At 39.1% G+C, this 13547-nt stretch overlaps 1 protein-coding gene across 1 annotated transcript; it reads left to right on the top strand.

Annotated features, from left to right (window-relative positions):
- The first annotated feature begins 5259 nt into the window (after positions 1-5259).
- LOC140242502 (uncharacterized) lies at positions 5260-13547 on the top strand. Its single transcript, XM_072322241.1, has 5 exons — positions 5260-5427; positions 8618-8696; positions 10925-10976; positions 11500-11757; positions 12700-13547. The coding sequence occupies exons 1-5, from the start codon at positions 5375-5377 to the stop codon at positions 12762-12764; spliced, it is 507 nt and encodes a 168-aa protein (XP_072178342.1). The 5' UTR covers positions 5260-5374; the 3' UTR covers positions 12765-13547.

Raw genomic sequence — 13547 nt, 5'->3', positions numbered from 1 at the left:
GTTGGCATGTATGCTATTGATATTAACGATAAAGTAGAACTGGGGGAGGGATCCACTAGGGGTCATCCCACTAGACCGACACCCACGAGTCACACTTTACAGCCCATTAGTTTGACATCGAAAACAGGTCCATGAGTCATACAGCTCACGAGAACACAAGGCAAATAAAGCCCATGAGTTCGACATCGAAAACAGGTCCATGAGTCATACAGCTCACGAGAACACAAGGCAAATAAAGCCCATGAGTTCGACACTATAGGTGAAAACAACCCACGAGTTGGACACCAGGTGAAAACGGCCCACGAGTTCGACAGGTCCCGTGGGCCGTGTTAGCTTGGTGTTGAACTAATGGGCTGTATGACTCGTGAGCTGTATAACTCATGGGCTGTATGACTTGTGAGCTGTATGACGCGTGGGCTGTATGACTCTTGGGTGTCGGTCTCGTGACGTGCACCCGTTAGGTCCCAGTCACTGCTGAGGTGAGCTACCCTTGCTATTCAGGATACCTGTGAAAGAATTATTTTAAAGATTGGATTTTTAATAGCTCAGAAGCATCCTGAGATTGTCAAAAACAATGCTGATGATACAGTTTTCCGTATGTAGATCCATGCATGAACAACTTTTGATACAAAGACAGATTGAATTTAAGTAATTTTAAAGAAATAAAGCCAATTGAACGCATGTGCCCACTTATTTTCCAGAGCCAGAGTGATGAAATTGTAAAAATGACAAAATATTGAAGCGTTTTTCAAATTCACTCGTGCAAATTACCGATCACCCCTAAAAAGCTATGGCATGCTGCCAGCTCACTAGACCCGCTAGTAATTACAGTTAACTGAGGTCATGCAATTAAAGTCTTCTTGAAATAGTAAGACTGCATGGTGTCAAATTGTGTTATAACCTTGCATATAATTATGAGCATTTAAAGTGATTTCTTTCAAAATTATCCTTTCACACCTCCCCCCCCCCCCCCCCCACCATCAATGTTTCATGTGTCGCAGGCTGTGGTACGTCAGAGTGCTACTCTACTTGACCCTACAGCTGCCTAGCCTCTAACTTCGTGGCTTGTGACATGCCCCAGGACTATAGGGCTCACACCTGTAAATAAAATGGAATGTCCAAGACCCCTTCACAAAATCGTACCAAAGATATCAAAATGAATGAAGAAAAAAATTCATTAAGAATCAATAATGCAGTTTGGCAAAAAAAAAAAAAAAAAAAAAACCACACAAACAAGCAAACTGAATAGCTGCAGATATTGAGTATGAATTCTTCTACAAACCGCATTTTGGTTGGAAGATGAAAGCTTTTCTCATGGAATTTGAAGGGACTATATTTCATTGGGTGCATGTACAGAAAATAGGCCATTTTTTGAGTGAACAGAACTCGTAGTCTGGCTTTGCGGACCCTTGGACAGAGTTTGAGCTTAAGAATCCTCCTTGGAAATTTGATGGATGAAAGGGTATATTTCACTTATCCAGGTTAGTGAAGATGAAACACCTAATTTCTCCCAGCTATTTTACAGATTTTTTTTTTTTGGGACTTTTAACATGCGTCTCTATGGGGAATTATTACCCGTGTGAGCCCTATATATACCAGATGGCTGAAATCCCTACTTATTTACTCCTAGTCCTATGTTATAGCATCGGGTAGGAACAGCTGTTATTTTGGGGGCACCTACAACAATTAAAGCCAATACAGAATTACCATGCAATGAGATACCAGGATCATTAATTGCAAGAACAGCTAGATGACATCCGTGACTCCAGAATTGAAGTAAGTTTTCTATTATTTAAGACAGTTACAAAAGAGACACAGTTTGCTTATTCTCAAATTGGGAACAAAAACCTTCACGTTTTCTTTTACCAAACTTTCATTTCATGCGTAAATCATTCTAAATTTGTGTCCCTAAAGGAGTTATGCAATGTGAATGCATGTTTACTTGTGATGATTTAGGATACCCTGATCTTCACTTACGTGGCCAATATCATAAAATGTGTAGTCCATTTCATGACATTTTTTTTTTCTACATTAACTTCTGATTACTTGGAACAACCCCCAAAAGGCTTCAAAACCAAGATTCTAATTAACACAAGAAAGTTGGAACGTACCTTCTCTTTGACTGAGCATAACCTGCATGTCTTTATGCTGTCATTTAGTAAAATGTAAAATGTTCTTATTTTAACATTCAGGACATGGTAGTCCAGTTCATGTGGCCGTCAATGGAGGCTCATCACCTCTGGCATCTTGATGGTACTCACTCATAGCAGATACTGAAGTTGTGGCAGCCTCAAATGACTACCTGCATTTGCTATACATAGCTGTCATCCTTATTCAGTTCGCCTACTGTTATGTTTGTGAGTTCACTTGAGCCGAAATACAGACAATTCAAAGTCACGATTTGAAGCCCAATCACAAGAGCACATCTGTACTCCTTTATTACTTCAGTTGCAGTCTCATCGTGTCTACAACACATATAGATGCATGTATGTGATATACTGTACTGGCTATCATATAGTCTGTGTCTTCAGACCTTGTATGACTAGTCTTAACAACTCAGTCTCCTATATAACACATACCAAACGTGCCTTAACAGGAGCCTATATAGTTACCTTTATCAAGCAGGGTTTTCTCAACATCGAAGACCTCCATGCAAAAGATATAGGTATCCTCACAGCAACTAACAAACTCAGAGACTTCAACTCTCCCGTTTTCGACGGGAGATCTCCCGCCGAAAGCCCATTTTTGCACAATCTCCCGTTCTCCCGTTTGAAATTTGATTTCTCCCGCCCTAGCTCTGTGTCTCCCGGTGGAAAGGATTTCTTACTTATTTCTATCGTATGTTGAAAAAATAAACCTTAGACAGCACCAGAGAACATCTAGAACCCTAGGAACTTCGCGCTTCGCACACATCAACTTGGAGTCTCCCGTTTGCTAGGGGTTTCGGGCGGGAGAATCTCCAGATCAGATGGTGCTTGGGGTTGGAGTCTCTGCAAACTAAATGCTGCAAAGTCGTTTGTTTGTATTATTTTCCATATAAGGTGGCTGGATAGCCCGTATTAATTGAGGTGCACTAGCTGTTCTTCCATTAGTCTAGCTTCCGGTTTCTTTTTACTCGTAGCGGTGATTCAGTGTACGCGACAAGCCGTATGAGGGCGTGACACCCGACAGGGTTGCGATACGCCGAGAACTGCGATGCCCGAGAAGTTACCGGGCTCGCTGTCTCACGATTATCGCAATCAGAAAATTTGCGCCCTCTCTTGGTTTATGGCGTCAAGGAAAAGGGGACGGAGCCCAGACTAGTCTTCCATGCACTGGCGTAGCCAAAGAGGGGGGGGGGGGGGGGGGGGGGGGGGAGGCGATGGGGGCCGTCGCCCCCCCCCCCCCCATAAGATTGGACCGGGGACTTGGAAAAAAAAAAAGATGCGTATGTACTGTATGCATGTGCATGAAGCGGGTCTCCCTTTCAACCTTTCATCAAGTAAGATCATAATTTGTTTCAATATTTCACTCAAAGTGTGCACCAGATCGTTGAATTTCAATTCAAAAACTAGTGCAAAATCTCTCTTGCTTGGGAGGGGATACCCGTTCCCAAACCCTTCCTGCTGTGCCCCTTTCCCTACCTAGCCTTAGTACACTTTTCAGATTTCAAAACAAAAAAAAAAAAAAAAATCTGAATAATTCTGAGTGCACAAGACTTATCACTAATATTCCGAAAACTCCAAAGTTCCCTCATGTACAAGGGGGATATCCCCTTTTAATCAACCCTTTCCTTGCTCAGTTCCCCCAGATCAGTTGTTGTTGGGTTGTTTTTTTTTTTTATTAATTTCCCAAATATTCCATCAAATATGCGCATACGAGATATATCAATTTCAACTTTAAAAAGGCAAAAGCTCCCTCGTACGGGATATTTAAATGATACCATTTTATAGGCAAATTGTTCAATGATAATTCACACCAAAATATACTGCTACCTTAAACAAGTGGGACTCTTTCAAGTCGATAAAACACGCAAAACATGCATCAAATTGCACCATTTACAACAACAAAATACAAAAAAGTTCTCATCACCGCACCCCTCCCACCCCCCCCCCCCCCCCTCGCTCCGCTCGCTCGGGCTCGGTCGCGTTCATGATATTCAGTGTAAGAATTAATAAGAAGTTTATTTAATGATATCATTTTGTAGGCAAATTGTTCAATCAATAATCTACATCAAAATATATCGCTACCTTAAACAAGTGGGACTCTTTCAAGTCGATAAAACACGCAAAAACATGCATCAAATTGCACCATTTGCAAACATCAAAATGCAAAAAAAAAAAATCTCACCTCAGCTCATATTTTATCAAACAGAGATTAACAAAAAAAAAAAAAAATGATAAGGGGGGCGCCCTGTGCGCCCCTTCTGGATTCGCCACTGTAATATTCGACAATACCGTTGATGTAAATAGATAATAACGGATAAAGAACTGACCCATGAGAACATCATAATCACAGTGTAGATGGCAGGACGCTCAGTTTTTAACATCATGTGCACTGAAATTATTATACACTCATACGAATATTTTACTCTGTACTGTAAAAGGACAATAGACCTACTAGTTTATGTATGCTAATGTAACACATTACCGTACTAAATTGTGGTGTTCAATTAATTTGTAGTACATCGTTCCGGCACTGCCCTATCGTGTCCTCCGCGCCTCATGCTTTCAAAAACCTTCAGAAATTAGTCCTTATTACCAGACCCAACTTTTATGTATGCTTACGAATACACTTCGTATTAATTTCCACGTGTTCGAGTTTGTTACATTTCTACAATAAGTCTATTTCACGTTTTGATTTGTAACATCATCGATTCATCGGTATGGGATGTCAACGTTAAATAATAAGTGAAGAAGGCAAGAAAATCCACTTCGTTAAACATGCTAACTCTTCAGCTTGTTTAACAATAAATAAAACGACGCTATACAATCAGGACTGACTTAAGACGAACCTATTGTTGTCATAGTCCGTGGTATGGGGTACACGCCGAAATCCCCTACCCCGAGCGGGACCTTTGACTGACCCGACCCATTGGTCCTTTTCGCCTTCCCGCACTCACAAGTAGTTTACGGTTGCCCCAGCAACGGACGCGAGTGGGGGCCCCTTGCGAAGTATTGGTTGCCTGAAAGCTCGGAACACGCCAAACCATTTGCGGTGAGGGATTAGCGATCCGCTGTTCTATTAGCAGGTTATCGATACCGTCGGCGTATACAATCGCTGCGCTTGGCTACGCGTCGTCTGTCCGTGTGTGAATCTTTTATTTCTACTCGGTGTTTTGGTGACTCAATTTACTGTTCTCTACATTCGTTGAGTCACACAAACTAGGGGGAAGATGTCGTCTTACACCGGGTCTTACAAAAGACCAATGTCATCGACTAAGTCGTCGTGAGTAAAATCTTACTTTTCGAAATGTTACTGTGCTCATTTGGATATTTTGTGTGGTAATGAGAAGGGAACCCGTTGTCGCAAACTATCGGTGTGTTTATTTGTGTTTGTGCACACTTCAAGGAAAACATACATGTACTTCAGTATGGGTTTTATATATAAAGACGCTGTGTTAACACTTGTATAAAATCATTAGCTCGTAGCAAGTGACATCATTTTGACTGACATAGCTTCAGCTTAGTGGTGCTGATGTTAACACTGAAGAGCAGTAATTCTGATAGCAATGTGTTCGACAGCAGGTTATCAAGACATATAAAATTACTGCTAAAGCTCGAATACATTATGAAAATCCCTTCTCTGTCGTTTCATGTACCCATCATCGATAACAGAAGGTTGATGTTTTGTTTTGTCTTAGATTAAGGAAAAAAGGGATACAGTCTATATACATGATTGGAAATAATACAATTGAAATGGAAGGGCCACACTTATGTTTATTGTTGAGTTTAATCACTACACAGTGATGTTATGCCAGGATAACAGTCCTTTGTCAACCACGAGTTGATTTCAGCGCGCAGGTTCTTCTGAGCACGTCAATTTCACTTCGTGTCGTTGCTTGGAAACAAGCGAGTACCTTCTCAGCAATTTTCTCTCGGCATGGTCTGAAAATACATACTTTGTGCTGATGGCTACGTAGGGTGGAGGGGGGGGGGGTTCATTCATATACAAAAGATAGGGCCAGCTGAATTACTATATACTGCTCGGCAATGAACATGCGTTGCCACATATTGAGTCTGCATTCTATTGGCTATAATGAATGTGACATTTAAAATACACTTACAAAAAAAGCAGAACATTAGTAAATATCAAAATTAAAAAAAGATATTGATGGAATTTCTCATTTTCATTTGTTTAATGAAACAGTCATTAATATAGTCGCAAGTATTTATGCAAATCAAAATGATGATTTCATTGCTTCACCACATTACTTTCCTAAAATGACCTGTACACAAATCATTTAAACTTCCAGTCTTTGACATGATAGAAACGAAAGAAATCTGTATCCTTCATATCAAATTGTTGTGTTGCAAATAATACAGCAGTGATGCCTTTTACAAGCAGAAAGGGAAAGGGCTGTATACAAGAAGTTCCCCAATTAAGACCAATTAACAGTACTACGATAAACACAATTCGCAAGTGTCAATTGAGAGTTGTGGATTTGCTGAAATTATTATCTCGGCTCAATGTGCAGTTTGGGTTCCGATTGATATATGATATTTTAAGCCTGGCTTTATGAAAGTAAAATGATTTGACTCTTCATGCTGCGCTTGCCAACCTGTAGAATTGACTTTCAGACTTCCGAGTAATTGAATCCGCACGCAGCCTGCATCCATGGATTCAGTCACTGCATTTTCACTGTGCTACAATATAAGCTGGAGCATAGCAAGACCTTGAATGGCCCATCCAATTTTGCTGATAACTACTATAGAATAATGAATTAGCGTGAAGCCTGCGCATGTTAGACGGCTGCAGTAGTTTTTATGCTTTTAGTATTTCATATTTTTCTAGCACTATAGAAGTTAATCTTAAACTGCTTGATCGAATAGATTTGACTGGTGTTTCGTGGTTCAAAATCAATTTATAAGCAACATGTATCCTTGTGGCAATCGCAAATATGATATGGAAATGCACCGTTTGTCAGTTTTCATCAGTGACACATTCGGCGACTTAGAAGCGAAATTGACTGCAGGAGCCCCAGAATACATCAATAATGAAACACACACACACACACACACACACACACACACACACACGAACACACTTACACACAAAATGTATACGCATGTATGTAAATGCATGCATGGACACACGCAGACATTAACTTGATGATTCTGGCGAATTGCACTTCCGGTAATAAATGGAACATTACATACTGTAGGCATACAGGGAAGCGAGATACAATATGTAGTAATAATCCCCAAGTCGAGAGTCCGTCAAATTTCTGAATCCCGACGCGTTTACTGAATATCACTAGCCGCATTTTCTTGCATGTGTCAGCGGTAAATCAATGATAATTATCCTGATAATGATGAGAATAATAACAATATTAATCACCATCACCATTCCTGCGCGAATTGCCATGCAGTAAACCCCAAGCACTTTGAGTGGTTTCTCTTGGGGTTTAGATATAGACAAAACGTTGAAGACGATAACTACAAGCGCAATAATGATGATTTTACAGATTTCGCCTTTCTTTGTCGGAAGTAACGCGTTTTAACTATGCAAGACAATGGTTTGTTTTTTTTTATTTCACATGTTGATTTTATTTTTAAAAAGATTGTCGTCAAACGCAAATGCATGTAAGCATGCGCTCTAATCATTTTAGCGCCAAATTATGCCCCTGTGGCGTAGTATACGGAGCTGTCCCAATGTCCATGCCGTAACTACGGTTACACATTGTTTCATTTTCGTTCTCATTATTCTCTATAATGCCACGAGCACTTTAGAGAATTGTTTCACCCATTTTTGTCCTTCATTTTTGTCATGAAAGGTTTGGGGTTTACATCGATGCTATTTAAAAACATGTCACAGTGCGATAAGCCAGTTCGGGGTTCCACTTTGAGCATGAGCAGAAAAAGGTCATCTGTGATGCAATGATTATTCAAGTGATCCTTGTATTAAAGTGGTGCTTGTCATCACATTAACCTGGCAGCAAAAGCAGTATTTGGCAATATCAATAGAAGAAGATTGTCATTACATTCAATGCAAAATAAATGGATGTTTTCCGAAGTGTCAATTGATGGATTATTCTGATCACCTGGTCTACGCGAGCACATCCTTTGTTTGAACATGACTGATGAATTCCATGAATTGTTACGTTGGGCAAGCTAATGCATTCTGTTGCTTGAAGACTAGTGGAGTGCCTAATCAACTGAGAAAGAAGGAGGTCATTTGTACCCATCTGTACATGAGCTAACCCGAACTGGCTTATTCCACACAAATGTTTTGTTCGTTTCATCTTCATAGAAAAAAAAATTCTTTATCTAATATGTCTATCTTGAACAAAGCGTCAGATCGACCTTTAGATTGAATTTGATAATTTGGCTGAAATCACTGGATTCTACTATGACAGTTAAAATATTATGACGAAGTCGTTTTGTTCATTTTCTTTTATTCGTGTCTGTGCCTGCAGATTGACCTGGTGGTCGAGGCACGATCCGGTCAACATGATGCAAGGTCACACAGACCACTGGACAAAGATGAAGATCAAGGTATGTAGACTAGATCATGTGGTTACTCCGCAAATGGAGGCGCAATTAATCTTGAACCCAAACAGTCCACCGTAACGTTACAGTAGAGTTCGGAAGTTTCGAATGTATTCAAGTTTCTGAATGCTTCTCTCTCTTTTTCACCTACACGTTGTACTTCGTAGCTTTTGTTATTCTGTTTGGTTAACCTCGAGTCCGAGACTTAATTGCATTTTTCATAATGCAAGTTAAAAAGGACCAATTAAAACGAGTGTTCTGGTTGTTAAGGGATTTTTTGTGTGTTTTAAATTACTGTTTACAATATTCAAATAGGTGACGAAATATCTCTATTGAAAAACATAAAAGAATACAAGTGATTTCGTTTTATCCCGTCTTCATATTCATATTGGCTTGAGTCACTATCACTTGATATAATTCGACCTTCTTTGTTATTTAAGCTGCTTGATACTAATAGAACAGAAATGTATGTGAAAATAAAAGAAAAAAGAAAAACAATATAAATGCTGTGCTTCTATGAAGACGTGGTTTAATATGCTTTTATGGTTGAACATTTGATTTGTCCATACGGCTTTCCCCTGATCTTTCAAACATGTCAATACAACATAAATATATAATATCTGTATGAATGTATTTGCCTTGCAGTGCATTCCAAGTGAAATTGATGATTTGTGTTTGCGTGACTGTCATATCTTAAGATTATGTGCTCTTTTACTTGAAATGCGTAACTTTGTCGAAAAGATTGAAGAAGCAACGAGGATGGCATACGTAAGTATCAATGCATGTTTGCAACGTGGTAGTGACGTCACTAGCACTGATGGTGAAAGGGTTTTCTTGAGGTTCATGTTTTGAGAATTTTTTTTTCCGTCTCTTCCTTTTATTGTGACTTTTTTCTTAATTGTGTAGTCATTTCTGGACTTATATGACAGTTTGAAATTTGACGCGTCGTGATGTTGCCATGGTTACGAAGTGCCAAGAACACATCCTGTTCGTAATGATAATAATGATGATAATAACAACAACGGTGGAACTTAATCACGTTTGATATTGAGTAGCGCTGGCTGCGAATCGAGATGGATGTGATTTACTGCAAGGAATGTTACCAGCTTTGGCGGCGTGAAATATGCCTGCATATGCTGCAAAAGTATGTCGATATATCTCTTTCAGGAGATGACAAGAATTTCACATCGAATTCGTGTGCGTTTGATTTTTCTTTGTTGATTGAATATTGACAGTGGATATGGGCAGACTAACAAACTTAAAAATCGTTTCTGTAATCAGATAGGGATATCTAACTCTTGAACCGACAAATCTATGCTGTCTAAACCGCAAACACGTAAAGACCCTAAGCTCTTATTCAGATGGCCAGGGCAAGTGACAACATCACCCACTCTTTTTATAGTGCCGTTTAAAACATACATGACATCTGCGGCACATGAGCAACAACCACTGACCTGCAGGCGTAGTAACCTGATATACGGTGACTCTAACGATTGTATAAGAGATTGTATAGAGATATAAGACCGGTATTAAATCTCTGTGATGGTAACTTACCTTTATATCTGGGAAAGTAAACCCTAATATAGTTGTTCAAATGTGACCATATCTGAAGCTTGTTTTGGTTTGATTGTGATATTCTTGCTCTCTGTGATTTGCTTTTTTGATTTCTTTAATTTCGTGTCTGCAGTATTGATTGCATATGTGTGCAGCGCTGAACGATGGGCGATGTTGCATGTGTTTAAATGTTATTGTTCCTTCACACAGTCATGGTGAACGTGATTTTTTTCTTCAATATTCTTTTAAGAAAATACCGCACGTTTTTCAAAGGGTGTCCTTCATCTTCTTCTCGTTTGCGGTTCAGACTGATTTATTTTTGTGGTCACACTCTAGCAGAAAACTCTTCCTCATGCACTTTTCTGGATAAAACCAGAAAGATGGCAAGAGACCCACCTCTGATAAAAACCACAGGTCTTAAATGCAGACAGTAATAGTATTACCATAATTACAGTAGCTTCAAATGGGCAAACACACTTGTCGACAACAGCATGTACTTTGACTATACCACATTCATAAAAGGAAAGAGCAGAATCTGATATTAATTCATACACATCAAATATGATATAAAAGGAGATGTATCTTAATATAAAAATAGAGACTTTTGCTGTATGTGTAAACATACGGAAAGATGAGATTTTATTCATACTTTTGTCTACGATTGTTTTCTTGCGATACAGTCCACGACATTTGAGGTCGCTGTTCCTTCTGGCCAGCTTGTGAGTTACGCAGGTACGTTTTGTAGTCTCTTTGTTTGTTTGTTCTGTTTTTGAAGTTCTATGACAATAAGAGTATAACCAGTAGTAAAATACACGTACTTGTAATTGGACTAGGGTATTTCCACATTAAAAGGGTACATTTCAGGCGTGTCGGGTGTTGTTCCAACGTGCATTACCCCAATACAATGATCTTTTAGAACATTTGAATGATACTGTATATATACCTTGTTTCAAACAATATCTCAGAATTTTTTGCCAAAGTGAAAATTTGGGGGCAATCGTATGTAACGCTGAATTGACATCGCGTCTATGGTCAAAATAATGAATATCCTTTGAAAAATTGTTGTTCAATCGAATGGCCTGATATTTATTAGAAAAGATAACAACACTAAAGTTCTTACAATATGTTACTTGGACTGATATTTCAAGTAAAACATAGGGCCTAGATCTACCATCAGGTCTAGAGATACTTTTTTAACAGTCATTATATCATATAGGCCTAATCATAATGGTTTGGGTATTTTCTTTTCTTCCAGACCGACATGCACCGAGTATTCCAAAGGGAGAGGGCCTTGCAACCTTTCAATACAACAATAATGGTACCATCGCCCGGGTCAATGACCCGACGTTCAATGCCATGCTCGTCCGAAAGATGGCTGGACGAATGCCGGGATCATACGAGATGCACCGACCGAAGCCGACAAGCCGATCCGAGCATCTCCGGACTTCTTACAACGAACGCGCGCGTGAAGGATTCAACTACTGGCAAATTGAACGACCGAAGCCTACCAAATGTAAGACACTTTGAAGTGGTTGTGGTTGAATTTGGAGTTATTCTACAGAAACAAAGTCTGTGCCAAATCACTTCACGAATTCATTACGTCATGACTATTATATAGAACAGATGTTACCATTTCCCATCACGTGAGAAATGAAGACAATCAAACGTTACTTGAGAACATAAAAAGAATGGTTGGATGGTTGTAACGATGTCCAGAGAGACCGTAAAAGATAGGATTGCTCCAAACAGACAATTCGAGAGTAAAAGGTGAAAACGGCTGTGAAAGCGTTGTATACTCTTCGATAATTACTGAAAAAGTTTTGTTCCTTTCTTTCTCTCTATCTCTCTCTCTCTCTCTCTCTCTCTCTTTCATATGCTACAATGTTGGTCTTCAACGAAATGTATTTTTGTGTCAATAATCAATGTTGTGGTATTATCTAGGCCCTACTTGCTGTCATTCTTACGCTTCATACAAAATCTTGACATGGACACCTGGCTAATCGTATATTACTCTGTACTTTAATCACTTTATATGGGAATAAAATCATTTGAGATTTGACATTTGAATGTAATATAAGGTTCTGGTAATGGTGGGAATATGATATGCTAGTTGATATTGATAATTACTTGATCCGAGTATCCTCTCGGATCACTTTCTGTTTATGTACAGGACCTTTCTTCTTCTTCTTCTTCTTCTTCTTCTTCTTCTTCTTCTTCTTCTTATTTCTCCTCAAAAGTTGTGTAGAGGTTAGCTCAGAAGGTCCTCTGCCTATCAATTTCAAACTTATACCATATATGTATCATGTCCCAAAGACGACAGATCTAGTTAATTATGTATTTTATACCAGTTTATTGGCGCGCCAAGATCATGTAAACTATTCTGGTTCTGATACATAATGTTGCTGTGTTATTGAGAAATTGTATAATTTTCTTTCGTTCAATTCTCCTTTTCCAGTCGGGAGGTACGGCATCGGTTCAGCAAACACAATCCTTGGCATCGGCAACGCGATCAGGACGTAGAGAATACGTCCGATCGTTAGTCTTGAACTTTTTGGTGAAGAGAGTTTAAAAAGAGATGAGATCAAATCCTGTTAAACAAGAGGGATTTGCATGTTGTACGCTGCATTGCGAAGACTGAAAGTGTGAACTCGGGAGCAAGTGTGAACGAGCGAACTACGTTTGAACTCATCAGGAAGTATTTCGCCGCTGTCATCAGTACATTTTCCACCTTCGTGCATAATCGTCATCTGCCTAAAGAACACATTAAAATACGTAACACAAGTTTCACTTCCGATCTGGATGGATAATGACATTTTTCTGCTAATTTGAGTTGGCCGACTATTTACAGATAAGTGAATATCCCAGTTATGATTGTTTATGACATATTTCATGACAAAAAAAAATTTCTCTATGTCGTGTTTGAAAATGTAGTGACTTACAAATACTGAGCCGGTCATCTACAGGGAATTAGCTGCGAAGAGATTCTTGAAGCTATATCCGTGATTTTAGCTTCACTATTTTTCGATGAGTACCAAAATACATATTTTGTAGCGTCATTTTTCAGTTTATTTTAATCTCTTCTCGATGCAGATTGTCGGTTCTCGATGCAGAATACTGCCACAATAGTTGGTTTACACAGTAACAACCACTGTTACTTCACTAATCTTTACGCTGTAGCAAACACATGCACACTATATCTTCTTTCCATTCTTCAATATTATATAGCACTATACACAAAAACAATAAAAACATTCAAAAACGGTCAACTACGCATAACAAACAGTATTAGGAAGATACGAGATA

Source organism: Diadema setosum, chromosome 2 (assembly GCF_964275005.1).
Source record: "Diadema setosum chromosome 2, eeDiaSeto1, whole genome shotgun sequence".
Taxonomy (NCBI): Eukaryota; Metazoa; Echinodermata; class Echinoidea; order Diadematoida; family Diadematidae; genus Diadema; species Diadema setosum.
Note: the sequence above shows the minus strand (reverse complement) of the source record. Positions and strands in the feature narration are given on the sequence as shown.